Here is a 14,775-nt window from a genome sequence, read left to right as displayed (position 1 = left end):
GGATGTTTGTTTAGGAATTTACTAAGGGAACAGGAGGACAAACTAATGAGCTGCTACTGTGCCTAATATCTCAGTGGAGGGTAAAGCCACTCGTGCAGCTCTTCTTCAGAGTGTGTTAAGATTTGGAACCAGTTAAATTTTGTCTATGGATTTTAAATTAACACTTTAACCAATCAGACTGAAATTTATTATCGTTTTTAAGCTGTATTTAGATTTAGCAAGTCCCCCAAAGTCAAACAAGTTTACAGAGAAATTTACAGAGTTTACTACATTGTGCTATCGCAGCTAATCCCCTCTAACCTCTCCCTAAACTTAAAAGGCAAAAACAGCAAAGTGAGGACTTAAGCATTAACTCCATCCTTTCCACTGAAATTAATCCAAGCTTCAATGTGTTATGCTTTTTCCTGCTCACAAGAAGTCTTAAAGTGTGCATACAATTTGGTACAAGGTTTCAGTCATTAAAATACTTAAAATATTAGTCATCTGTGCCCTTTCTAACCAGTTATGTAAATTAGAATCTACTGCCACAGGTTTAAAAGGGAACTGGTCAGGTACAGTAAAAAATAGAAAATAGAAAAAAAAAGTTACCGTAAGGACTCCCTTTTATCAGAAAAATAGAAATGGCACTAACAGGCTCACAAGTAACAAAATATTTAGATACAGAAGGAAAACACAAATGCTTTTATTTCAGACAACTGTAAAGCAAATCCTAATGATTATAATGCACTCTATGACATCTTACATACAGCTACACATACTTTCTAAAATAAAGTATAGGATTAAAACACATAGGATACTCATCAGCCCTTTAAAGGAACTGTTGTCAAATCTAGGTTAAACTCTTAGCAATTCCTATCAGTTAATGCAAAATCAAGAGGCAGCAGTGCTTCCACAGCTACATGCAATACTCACTGTTCAGAGGTGCACCCCATAAAAATTTAAGTATGTGCTAGTGAACATAACTTTGAATTTTCCTTTAGTAGCTTCTTTAGGAGCTTGCCTGAGATTTAAAGAGACAAAGTAGTCTTACTTGCAGTCATGGATTAGTAGACCGTTTTGATACACACAAACATACAAGCTTTTCAAAAATTCTCCTGTTATACTGATTTTACTTACAAAAATCAGTTACCAAATCAACAAAAGTGAAATTAGAGTAACCTGGATTGTTTGCACTGTTTTTCCCTTTTTTTTCTCATTCTGACAGAAAAATAGAGAAAAGTTGTATAAGGAAAGTGATTCAGGGACTCCCTCTCATCTTTTGTATTAAAAATGCTTTCTCTAACAAGACAGTGACAGGTACCCCATGTAATTTAACTGGATGGTGACTAAGCCCACTGTAAAAAATCAAGGCTCCTGATGGAATGTGTGTTTACAGCAGCACAGATTTATAATCAAGAAACACGTGAGGTTTAAAAAAAGGCACATTTTTGATGTGCAGCATAACACCTGCAGCCAAACAAACATCAGCACAAAGATAAATTATGTCAAATAGCAGAGGTTAAAGTTATCTAAAATAAGTACTTATCCCCCAAGTATGGCTAATACAAATACAGGCTCTTATACAAAAAGGATATTCTTAAGTAAATTGGGGCCAGGGATGGGGGAAGCCCACATCTCACAAATACTGTTGTAGCAATGCAGAACCAGAGTCCTCCATGCCCTCGGTTAAATTTTCTGCTTTCAACACTATGGTTGAATGAAAACTCATCTGGCTACCAAGACAAGTCTACAGGTTTTTATGCTGCACTTGTGGCAGCTAAAAGATTTATCTATGGAGAAAGCCGAACAGTTGTTTCCAGACACATTTGTCACTTGAACATCAATGAATACAAGGTCCTCAATTAAGATGTTCTGGTTTACGCTGTCGCATTAGAATTTACTACTTTTATAACACCCCACTCAAAAAAGAATACTAGTTTTCATGTATACTGAATTTAGGCATGTACATCCTTAACATTTAAATCTATTTTTTTTTTTCAGTTAGGCCTTAAATTACACATTTAAGACATCTTTAATAGTGATTTATAACTAAACCCAAAAAATGCTTACTGAAAATTTCACACGAAGAAAATGAATAATCATGTCAGGTCCTAATGGTTGGTACACCTGATTATAAATAACTGATAGATCACTTGCTCAAATTTGGAGAGGGAGGGGAGGTGAGAGGGACAGAGAGGGAATAATAATAAAAAAAGGAAAGTCCAGACAGTTTGTTTCAGGTAGTTTCTCTTAAAACTTACCTTAGCAGCCAAATGTATTTTACTTAATAATTTTCATAGAGGAACCCTATAAAAAGCATTCCTTACTGGTAATCTTTTTATGATTAAATAAAAGAAACTTCTGCAAAACCTATGAAGAGCAATTTGTTGAATTCTCCCAATCCAGAAGATGCTAGTGAAAAACTGCCATTTCACACATTTTTTTTAACACAGACATGAAGGAAAAGAGATTATTGCAAGAATCATCTCTTTCAAAAACTGAGCAACACTTCAGAACTTACCATGCCTAAGTGAATTCAAATCTGAAATGAGATTTTTTTTTTCCACATGCAGCTAGTACTGTTCATTCTCAGATACAATCTCTGAATTTCTCTCACAACTATTAAAACACTTTCAGGCTGCAATAAGATAAAGATTAGTCGTACCTTAAAAAATTCACATGTCCCAGCTCTAAAACTTCAAGATTTAGACCATACATCCTATGCAGTATTATGCATGCTACCATTACAAAAATACCCATTGCATATTTGTGAGGAGCACACAACCATTTTTCTATCGTAAACAACAACTAAAAAGCACTCCAAGTTATATCAAATCAGAATTGTTCTATTTTTAATGAGCCTAAGTCTAATTATGAGCAGCTTCCTCCAACCTTGCACAGATGTACACCTGCATAGGTGTTTAAAAATCTTCACGCAAATGTGGCTTACTTTGACCTCAGACATTTTCAAGGTAGGGCATTAAGGCTTCAGAACTGATACTGAACTTAATCATAATTTTGAAAGCCACTGTAAGAACTGTACTGAAAGAACTAGGCATAAGAGCTTGCTAACTAACAAATCCAGGCCACAGTGCTTGTAACAGACCGTACACTCCAACACAGCCTCGGTTTACTTTAAGGGAATTTGTAAGATCCATTTTCTAACAACAGATGAGGAAAAATACAGAAAATCAAGCCAAAAGAACGGAATATCAAATATTTAAAATGATGCAAAGAAACAGAGCATATAAATTAAACATAGGAATGTTTAATCAAGACGATTCTTATTTTCAACAGAGTTTCTTCAGGAACTTGTTTTAAATGGAAAACAAAAGCCTATTCCCACAATAGCAAGGCCACTTCTTTCAAGCGGCTCTGTTGTACAACTGTTACCAGGACTCTAAACCATTTTAATTGCCTTATATTGACACTTCTGAACTAGAAAGTTTTAAAATATTGTATAGATTTTATTTGTGCTCCACATATCGCAAGCAATTAACAACACAATAAAAGATTCAATTCCTCAACTAGAATACCAAACTCTATACCAAGTATTACATGTACACAATACTTGTACAGTGACAAGCACAAGAAAGGACTAGTTGAGCACTTACTTTCTGAAATCCATACCAAATCTTAAAATCCATTTTAATTCTCCCACCCCACCCAATCTAGGATTTAAGGCATCTCCACACAGCCATCCATCCACCCACCCACTCCCATGCACACAATTTACGTGGAGGTGTTTACTCTTTCAAAATATTCACTGTGTCAGTCAGGTACCATTTATTATTTATCCCTATAACTGTGTCAGCATTGAGATATGACAGTTAAACCAGTGTTAAATCAATACAATATTTACATAGCACAGCACATTAAGCTTGAGACACTCACTTGGGGGAATAAAACCACATTTTAGAACAGGACAAAGATCACCATTATTATGTGTTTGAAATCAGCTATTTACAGATCCCTAAAATGACATAACTATAGTCTGTACACTGTTCCAATGGGGCAGGCAGAAGCATAATAGGCATTTTTTGAGGGATTTTAAACATGATTTGGAAGCATATTATTTATGCTACCCTCAACGCCATATACCACCTGAACATCCTCCAAGGTGGTTTCGTATCCTAGAATGGCATGTCCAGCTGATACAAAACAAACAACACAATTATTTTCAGTTGTGCAGATTTTTTTTCCACTCCTGCTATTCAGTCATCTGAACTTTGAAGGCAATTCGTCCCAGAAACTTGTCACGGTCATCTTCATTTTTTAAATTAGGTGAGCCCAGGATCTTACACTCAATTGTTATTTCTTCTTTGGTACTGTTGGAGTTAATCGCTAGTTGAACAGCCACTAGAGGCTGTAAATAGTGAGCCTAGTAAACAGAAAGATGGGGAAAATATTTGAGATACCAGAGTGAGTGATCTGAACAGGTAACATGAACAATTTAATCCATCAAAATCCTGCCCAAAAAAAGCTATATTAAGATCCTAGCTTTCAAAGCCTTGTCTGACTCAGGTAAAACTTCTTTCCCCCAACATTAGATAATCAGGTTTACATTCTTTACACCATTTTCTAACTGATGCAGTCAACATAGCTGTTAGGCAAACAAAATTTTCCTCAAAATGCTCAAGTCAACAGCAATACCACATTTGAGACAATAACCAATTTTCTAATGAATAAAAAATAAAGCAGACACTCAGAGAAAACTTCTCATCTCTAAGCCTTTAAATAGGTGCACAAATCTCTGTGGTATTTTGACAATAGATCAGAGTAAAATGGCCTTTTATTCAATATAAATCAGATAATAATATTCAGCATCTTTATTAAGCAGTACAGATCATTCCAACAACAGAAACAATCACTAAGGTCAGGGAGTTGGGTTCAGAGCACTGAGTGGCAGGCGAGCAAACTTTCTGGACAAAGTACATACATGAGTCCTTTTGTGGCTCCTACTTTTACAGCTGCAGAGCAGGTGTTTAATTAGTTTTATTCTCCTAACTCCTTCACATAACGAAGTAATTCAACAAGTCTACAAAGACGTAATACAGAACATATGTGGCCAAGAAATCAGTGCAGTCACTTGAGACCTAATGAGTACCTTAACCTCTCAAAACTCTTCCTGTTGCCTTCTTTTCACAATATACCAATATTCTGAGAACTGAGCTTCACATAAACACGAATTCCTCAAGTAAGGCTCGGCCTCTATCTCCCACAGCAAAATGAATATGAAAGAACAAAATCTCCAAAGAAGAGCACAGTTCATTTAAAAAAAAAATCTTTATCAAGGAATAGCACTGAGTTTTGCTCTTCTTTCCTAAACTTACCTTTCCGATCAGCAGAGAAGCACTATGGGATTTTGTCAACAAAGGTATTTACACCATCTTTGGCACACACAACTCCCAACATCTCACAATCTATTCATGCTGTCTTTCGTGTTTCTTTTTCTTTCTTTATTCCTTCCCAAGAGGGGAGAGCCTACGTACTGACTCTGTCTTTTGAAATACAGATTGGCAGATCCCAAACATGATTCTAGGCCCCTTTTTATCACAGAAGTCAACTCCTAAAGCTGTACTGAATTGTTTTTAATGTGTGAATCCCAACACTGCATTGCCTGGACACTTTCAGATTAAAAGTGCCAAGACCAACCTCATCTGAACACAATTAATTTACAAAATACAGCATATCCTCTATATTTTTCAGATTATAAGCAACAGTTAACTGTCCTTTTTTAAAAAGTTCTCTTAGCCTAAAAATGTTAGAGGCCTCTCTAGTTTCAGTTTTCACGAAATAGTTGTGGAGATGATGTCAACCACAACAAAACAAAAGAGACAGAACTACAGACAAACAACACAAAAGCAGACGATAAAGAATTAAAAACATCCTCCTGATCATGATGTTACATAAAGATACAAGCTGTTGCACATAACTATAAAGTACATTAGAAAGACAATAGAACAATGAACAATTTGACAGTGTAATACAAAAATCATTTGGGGGAATGACAACTAATGTCCTCTGCTGTGTACCTTACATATTTATGTAGAAAAAATATTTTTATCTTAGTGCTGAGTGATGAAGTTGTTTACTATCTAAGAATGAATAACTCAGTGCCCTGTAAGACGTCATACAATTTTAAGAGTTGATGGAAAATAAGGACTTTTTTTTTAGGCAGATATCACAGCTTGATTAAAAAATATATTTAAAAACAAATATAGTATACAGTCTTAACCCTACTTACTCTGGATCAACAAAGCAATTTTTTTTTAAACTTAACTGTTCTTCATTCATATAAACAAAATTTATCGTCAGAATATTTGAGGTGATGAGGACAGAAAAAAATATATACATACATATGTATATATGATTTCTAAATAATAAATCAGCTTCTTCACAAGACAGAGTGAATAAAAAACAAGTCTGCAGAGCTACAAGGAAGTATAAATAACAGTGGAAAAAAATAATCATAAATTTCATATTCTGAGCATAAATCCCTACGATTAACTACTAGAAACTGTATTGTAATCAGAAGAACCAGCTTAGTTTTGTGTTGCTCTGCACTCAAGTATATCTATCTATCTATAAGCGACCATAAAACAGCATACTCTCTGAACACTGCTAGTTCACTATGCAGCCTTTTCTTCATTAGGATAGTAATGCCCAAATTATGTCCTGGCTGCAAAAGCATCTCTCTAATCTCATCAAGCACTAGGTAGCTTCTGGATTTTAATATTCCTCACAAACAGCTCATTGCAAACTTGGGACTTTACTATGAGTCTGATAATAGTAACAGTAAATGCAAAAGAAACTGAACACTTAGAAAATGAAGACTATCATATCATTAAGACATACTTACATGCAAGCTTTTCCCATAGTATGGAAAGTACATTAAGTCAATCAAACCTCCACGAGGAAAATAAGTTATCTGAACTGCGCCTTCTTCCTGTGATTGGAAATAACAAAATTTAAAGTTAACATCTACCAGCATAAATAAAAACAACGAAGTAGGATTGTAACTCAATGATAAAGTGTAAGGGGAAAAAAAAAAAATTAATTGAGCTCCTACGTATTAGCATAATTTCCAGAACAGATTAATTTTTGGGAAAGAGTTACATGCTGCACACATCTGCTACAATAATATGCAAATTAGTAATCCAGTCAAGACACTTTGCATTTAAGTTTCCCTTACCAAATGAAAGTGGGAAACAATACTAATTGCAAAGAATAATTCATTTTAACATGAAAGCATAAAGAAACTAAAAATCACTCCAAACCACAAGCAAGCCTGTATATTTTGGTGAAGCAACAGCAAATCTGTATTTAAGTTAAAGATGGACTTCTGTTCAAAGCCAAATTTTCAATATTCTCAGCTTTTGCAGCAATACAACCCTAGCCTTTCACAAGGAACCCTAGCTCTCTCCCTGCACTGCCACCTCATTTCCAATTTGTTCTTAGAATAATGCAACCAAGAAGGAAATTATGATGGTGCTAGAGCTTCTGTGCGCCATCACCATACAGAAGGCACATTGTACATATCCATGCCTTTTCATAAGACTTTTTCCTACAGCCCCAAATTTAGTAGGAAAACAAGTTCCATCACCTGCAAAGCTGATGCATAATTCCCAACTGAGTTATCAGCCAACAGGATACTACAAGTAAGACTGAACTGCCCCAGACCTGAGTTGTCCCTATGATAGTAGATGGACACATTGCTGTATGTACATTATCTTCCAGGATTGTGTATGCTGCCAGGACAGCAAACTACCACAAATTCAAGGAATTAAAATATGGCCCTATCTAAAAGTGACTTTCTACAAGAAGATAAGCATTTACGAAGGTTAAGTAAGCAAAATACCACAACCCCCACCAAACAGTATGATCTTCCAAACATCCTTGCTAGTTCTGTGTATTTCACAAATTCAAAATGCATAAGTGATTTTTCTAAATATTACCTTATAAAATATCAGCAATTAAAAAAAAAAAAAAAAAAAATCAGAAAAGTACTGCAGGAATAGAACTGAGCTAAAAGGTCCACAACAGCAGAGAAGTAAGACACCAACCAAGAATGCCCTCCTCCCTCTCTAAGGACATACCATACGATGTTTAGGATAGGCCATGTTCTCACTTCTTTGAAGCCTGAATTGCTGCAATTCTCCAGTGTATGTTAAATACTTTGGACCTTGAGTTAGCAATTTTAATTACGTAGAATCGTGATGCATTGCACCATTACCCTGTATTGTAATTATACCTCATGCAGCTCAAAACAGTCATTATTCAAATATAATTCTGAAACTATGGCAAAGAAAAAGAATCAAAACTCTGGATAATACAGAAGTATTTCCAGAGTGGTTATATACAATGCATGCAAGCAGTCATAAGCATATACATTAGGCTATAAATAAAATACTAGAGGTATTCAGACATGCAACAGCCTCCCATGCAAATGCTGTGATTTTTTTTGAGCTATCCTCATTAATATCCCTACACAATTTTTAAAAAGCTAGGCAAGCTGCATTTGCTGAAGAGCTTTACGATCCAACCCATTTGTGCCATTTTTTTCTGCCTGCCATTGACCACTTCCTGAAAGGGCTGCAGGTGGTCAGCAAATCTATAAATCAGACCACTTAGCTGTGCAGATAAAGATGCACTTCTACTTCACCTCATCAAGAATAATCTTGAGATTCAAAATCAAGTACAAAGAGCAGGGAAAAAATCTGAGTTAAAGGCTTGTAAGATTATTTTGTAATCATCTGAGAAGAAATGGTATCAGTTGCATGCATCCGTTTAGGCTCACTGCTCAGTGTAGAGAAAAAAAAAAAACATGTTGAAGACCAACACCAGCTAACAGAACCTCTAAGGTGTGTGGTCTCCAGAAAGCAGAAATACATAGTTTGAAACTATTTATCCTGTTTATATATTAACAAAAAACACCACCAACAACAATAAAACAACAACAACAATAAAAAACACAAATATATGCAATGCTTTTCCTTGCACCAAATTTTCTGATCTTTCAGTAAATATAGTTTTAACATGTAAAAATGCTGCTGCAAGAAGTTCCAATGACATGAAACTAGATATTTCCATCTCAGAACTGAAGCTCTAGAATGCTGAAGTTGTCAAACTTCTAGGAAGCACAATTCATTTAAGCCTGTTTCTTCTTGTAAGATCCTTAAATCAAGAGCAGGTCAGTTCCTCTAGTGCCGAGGAGCAAGAACGAATTATGATCAGAACACTACCCTTCCTTCTCTGCAGAAACTACATGATGACAGCTTGAGACCACTGCAGAGTGCTAGTATCCTGAAGAATCAAATACTGATGGGATTAGAAACAAGGACACATGAGCTCATGCAAAGGACAGCATAATCTTTTACGATTTTAAGATTAAAAAAAAAAGGCACCACATAGATGACCAAAATAAATTTTCAGTCAACAAGTACAGGTAAAAGAAAAATATCTAAAAAGAATGTATGGACAGGAAGAAAAAAAATATGGTAAATGCTAATGCTGATTTTTCATTTTGGTCTCTACAGAGAAAGTTGAATTCTAACCCATATGTAAGGCTTTCATACTCAAGTAAATCGGGACAGACTAGAGTAAGCATAAGCTTAAGATAAAATAGATGCATTCAAAGTAGCAAAGCCTGACAAAATTTCCCCTGAGAGTCACTACCTTTGATTCTTTAGCAATAACCTTGAAGTGCAAAGATTTTACAGGGGTAAAAAAAGTTGTTACCTTGAAGTTGTTACCAAATTTTGCTAATGAGCTCAGCTTAGAGGATAAGGAAGAGAAATGTCTGCAATGCTTAGTATAGCTTTTAACACTGTCTCACAGGACATCTACAGAAGAAAACTGAAGCAATATGAACATAATGAACTGGGGTTCTTGCTCCAAAGAGCTGCATTACAGAAAATGATAGACTGCAGAAGAGAGTGGGGGAGACAGAGGACTAGTAAAAGCAGAAAAAACATAATTGCTTTATTCGAGAGAAGAAATCATTCCTTCCACAGAACATTTCATACAATCAGAAACAAATCATCAGCCTCAACTACTGACAGAAGTAGTCCCTTAGCTTGCAGCAGGCTGATACAGAAAGACTAAATCTGTTGAACAATCCACAAAAATCTAGTATTAATGTTAATACTTAGCAGAGACCAGAGGTCCTAGGTGTTCTGCCTTCATCCTAGATGTTTGCCTAGATAATCTCCTAAAACTCTGCAGCCTACCTACCATTTTTTTGAAAGCCACCTTAGGCTAAAAGCCATGACTGTCCCCTGCTCAAGCTAGCAACTTACCAAGTCTTCCACTGCTCCCCAAGCAGACTAGGAAAAACGTGCAGAAGTCAAAGTAATTGTTACAGCTGTCAATACAACATTCTTTTTAAATCAACTGGTACACAATATATATGTATAGATCTAGTGTTATTACAAATAAATCATTTATAATTGATTTGAGGACAATATTTACTTGAACAGTTAACGATGTTAGTTTTCACACTTTCTCTTACCCATCATTTATAAAATTGTCTAAGGTGCACTTGCAGCATGGAGAGAAAAATAAAAATATAGGTTATGAAATGAGAAAACAAAACACAACTTACACAAAATTAAAAAAAAAAAAAAAAACATGAGCACAGGTTACATGTATGTTCTTTCCTCAACTCTGTAGCAGGTCAGGTAGCCCAAATACATCTCAAAGCTACCAAAAATGGAAGAACAAAAAAGGACAGTATTTTTTAAATTACACTGAAAAAGTTAATTACACTAAAACTAAACATGAAATACAGTGAGATGAAAACGAGAAATAAAAAAAGAAAAAAATAGTTTTAAAAGATTTAGAAAATGGAAGAAAGTGCAGTAAGTGCTACCATCCAGTATTTACATTTATTCTTCATCTTAGCCATGAAGAAAATAACTATACGCTTATTCATTGTATTTAAAACTGACCTTAGGTGAACACTGTATATATGGTTCTCCTTCAGGCTTTAATCCGATTATCTAAAGGAAAGAAAGAACAAATATTTATAACGTTCTTCCCCCTTCCAGTTTTACATTCTAAATTCAAAATTTTTTCTTGTTTAACATAACAGACTTCATAAAGGCAGAAAATCTGGCAAAAAGTCATTTTTATGGATCACTATTTTAGACTACAATGAAAATTGAAAACATTTTTAATTTAAACCTCAAATAGTTAAAATGGTTACACTAAGTACCTTATTCTTAAATAAGCATGCAACATTAATGGCTCAATTCAGCTAGCAGATCAAGTAACATCCAGGAAGAGTCATATATTTATTCATACAGTGTATTTTTCATCACATTGCATAGTTCGAGTGCTACCAAATGCACTGAATTCTAACTGCATTTTTATAATGTAGACATGAAATAAAATGTACTTGGGTAGATATGAAATAAAACACACTTCAATTTTAGAAATCATTCTAAAACAAGAACAAAAAAACAGAAGTATGCACTTACTCTATTCATTTTCACAAGCACACATGGAGTTCCTCTAGAATAGCCGAAGGTCTTATCTTCCTTTCCAGAGCATTGTCCAAGCTCAGAGATATTAAATCGACATGCCTTTTTAACAGCCTCATCATTCTGGTCAAAAACCTTTCCTGGAGTGCAGTCTATGTTTTGGGCTTGTTTTGAATCATCATATGCTATGAAACACAGAAAAAAGTATAAATGGTGTAAGGTATACATGGAGGCAAAAAATAGGGAAGTATACATAAACATCCAGTCTACAGTTGTTACTTGTTATATTTGTTTTTAAAAGAACTGTCCTCAGAGCATTAGGGATCTTATTTCTCTCTTAAATACTGTTACATTCCCAAAGCCTAACAAAAAGTTCTACTGTAACTGAATGAAAGAAAACAAATTATTACAAGAGAAGTAATACAGTCCTACCTGACCAATAATCACAACCTAATTTGTTTCTGTAAGTAAATTCATAATGTGTTAAAATATAGAGTTGTTACCTCAAAATTAAGCTATAAGCATGTTTTCCCTTTGCACATTTTTAAATAAAAAGGAAAACGTAAGTATTCATAGAGAGTATTAGCTTGTCTCTCATCTATATCAGGTAGTACAACAGATGTTACTCTGACATAACAATTTTCTCATGTCTTTACATTTCACACATCTATAGCTCTACAAACTGCTAACACTTCCTAGAACAAAGTACACAGTTTACACTCTTACAAAGGCATTCACATTTAACACACTCTGTGTCTGATAGATAAATAAATAAATAAATAGGTAATAAAAGGCTCATTGCCAAGAGAGGGTTCAAAACCCATTTAACTGCAGGAGAGGCAGATAATCAGAAAGTACAGCACTCCTCTTAGGAAGTCTCCTCAGAGCTCTGAAAAAAGCATCTATTCACAGAGCCTTTCAGGCACCAAAATCAGAGGCACTCAATCCAGGCACATTCCAGCAGAGCTTCCATTGCTTGCAAAGCAACTCACAAAAATGAGATGCTACAGAACCGCTTTAATTATGACTTATACTTGCTGATATTTTTTCTCAATTTTTACATTTATAAATTATGTATGTATGTGGGCAAATACATAAAATAACATTTGTTAAGTGATGTTGCCATTCTTCCATCTGCCCTTTGCTACCTTTTCTCTTTCAACTTTCTGCTTATAAGGACTATGTACTACCGTGATAATGAATAAAATGCTCTTAATTTATGCTTTGTGTGCCTCATTAAAAAGGAGTCAAATACTGACATTCTTAAGGTCAAAGTATTATATATTACAAATCTTGGTAAATGTTGATTTCAAACACATGGCCTTTGTAATTTTATTTTGAATTCTCTTACCTAATTCCTACTTCTTGTAATACCTATATCAACATGTTGCCAGAACGCTTGATTAGGACTCAAAACTACTCCTATTTTATGCACTCTACTGTTCCTTGTGCTCAGTTCCCTGTCTGTAAAATACTTACTGTTTTTTGTAAAATTGACTTTGAGATCCAATGTTGAAAAGTGCTATAAAGTAATTATAAAAATAGACATCTATAGATTAAGCCTAAACTTACAAATGTTTCATTTAGCAATTAGTCACCACATGCATAAAAGAAAATTAATGCACTCAACAGTAAGACTCTTTGAACTATCTAGCCAATTTGAAATAACTTACTTTCAAGAAATTGTCTAAGCGTAGAAACATATTCTGCATATGATTGGGAGTCACTCTTGTTAAAGTAAAATTCCAGTGCAGTATCTGGCTTTGGTGAAATCATAAGTCCTTAGAAAGAAAAAGTACAAATAAATGATGAAACTCTTCTCTACTCCACTTTAATCCACACAAAAATATATTCATAAATTGAAATATCTATCTATAAAAAAAGAAAAAACATTGTTATCCTTATAGTCCACAGTATTGCTAGCTGTTTTTGTTTAAGAATGAGACCTACATTACTCTACACGAATAAGGACTTGAGCATAATTCAACATATAATTGTAATTCACAAATCAAACCAACTGATTAGGAATAGCAAAATCAGCGGCTTATTCACTTTCAATTAAAGTATTGTACTGATTCACTTTGCATTTTCCACATTCAATGGATTAAATTAAAAAGAACAAACAAAAAACAATCCTCAAGTTAAAGTTACGCAATACTGGTACCTTTAAATTTTTTTAAATTTTATAATGCATAAAACGTCTGGAAAGATTTCTTAATCAAAACAAAGTTTGTTGTTCGTTTCCTCTTTCTCCAGATACAAAAAGTTTAGATTGCATCTGTTTCATGGAAAATACAAGCAAGTTTATTAAACCACTGCACGCATATCACCTTGAAGGGCTGAGTATGTTTTGGGGAACATAGTCAGGCCATGGCAAGCGTTAAGAAAACAAGCAGCTGGCACCAAACAATAAACCGAGTAGGGTGACATACAGCAGTGCTACTTGCTCCCCAGTCTACTGTACTCAGTGCCTACAGCTGGACTCATTCAACTTCTGACTGAGGGACACTGGAACAGGAGCAACCTACAGAGAAGGAACCAGGACTAACAAGAGAAATGAGGACACACGAATTACTGAATAGTGAATGCAGCTTTGTGTTGCAGGGTAAGAAAGGTAGACACTGATACATGGGCCCTACATGGAGAAGCAGCAGCATTCTTCCTGGGAGAAGAGCAGTAAAAGGTACGGTGTTGAATCTAGGGGATTTTTTTCACACCTCATGAAAAGCTACTAACTGATTTTGTTATAAATTCTCATTCTCTCCCACAAATTCTCTCGCAACCAATTATTTCTTTGAAACTTTTATGTAATTGAGTTAGAATCAGTTGTTTCCTATACATAGTTTATACTTCAAACAAGTTTTCAAATAAGTACTAGCTGTTAAACCAGAACCAGATTTATAAAGAAATAAATACAATTACCTGGACTAGCAATCCGGTCACGATATTTTGGAATATCGCTGCTCAATGTCTGAAGCATAACCCACATTGTGAATGTAAAAAGTGCTGCTAGGAAGCCATAAAATACCAGATAAAATAGTAAGATCAAACCTGTAAAGAGAAATTAAAGTTATTATTTTAGTTTCAGCAGATTCTGGTATCTATTTAGATTTTCAAAAGTGGAAACAAGCAATAAAAGAGTTTTATTTGTTTTTCTTTATCTCTTACCACTCCTATTTAGCTATAAATAAATACAGCTCTAGCATATTTATCTATTGTAAAACAAACAGATAAAATACTCTGTGCAAAAAGAATTTGCTATGCATTCTGGCTCAAAAAAAGGTACAGGGTAAGAGTTGGCATTTGGGCA

General features: G+C 34.6%; 1 protein-coding gene across 1 annotated transcript; it reads right to left on the bottom strand.

Moving 5' to 3' along the window:
* Positions 1 to 3,258: 3,258 nt before the first annotated feature.
* On the bottom strand, positions 3,259 to 14,511 carry ATP1B3 (ATPase Na+/K+ transporting subunit beta 3). The gene is made up of 6 exons (XM_026040073.1): positions 14,388 to 14,511; positions 13,139 to 13,246; positions 11,463 to 11,650; positions 10,932 to 10,982; positions 6,842 to 6,928; positions 3,259 to 4,360 (listed from the first exon to the last, which is right to left on the bottom strand). The coding sequence occupies exons 1-6, from the start codon at positions 14,452 to 14,454 to the stop codon at positions 4,190 to 4,192; spliced, it is 672 nt and encodes a 223-aa protein (XP_025895858.1). The 5' UTR covers positions 14,455 to 14,511; the 3' UTR covers positions 3,259 to 4,189.
* Positions 14,512 to 14,775: the final 264 nt, after the last annotated feature.

The sequence above is a fragment of the Nothoprocta perdicaria genome, unplaced genomic scaffold, assembly GCF_003342845.1.
Source record: "Nothoprocta perdicaria isolate Ctin4 unplaced genomic scaffold, notPer1 scaffold_25, whole genome shotgun sequence".
Lineage (NCBI taxonomy): Eukaryota > Metazoa > Chordata > Aves > Tinamiformes > Tinamidae > Nothoprocta > Nothoprocta perdicaria.
The sequence above is the reverse complement of the archived record's forward strand: the minus strand, read 5'-3'. Positions and strand labels throughout refer to the sequence as shown.

What these genes read in the sequence shown, in the direction of transcription:
- ATP1B3 (XM_026040073.1), bottom strand. Translation starts at nt 14,454, where the DNA reads ATGTGGGTTATGCTTCAGACATTGAGCAGCGATATTCCAAAATATCGT. An exon ending in GCTTAGACAATTTCTTGAAA is followed by an intron (nt 11,651 to 13,138) that starts GTAAGTTATTTC and finishes TGTGTTTCATAG; the next exon opens with CATATGATGATTCAAAACAA. An exon ending in ACTATGGGAAAAGCTTGCAT is followed by an intron (nt 4,361 to 6,841) that starts GTAAGTATGTCT and finishes TCTGTTTACTAG; the next exon opens with GCTCACTATTTACAGCCTCT.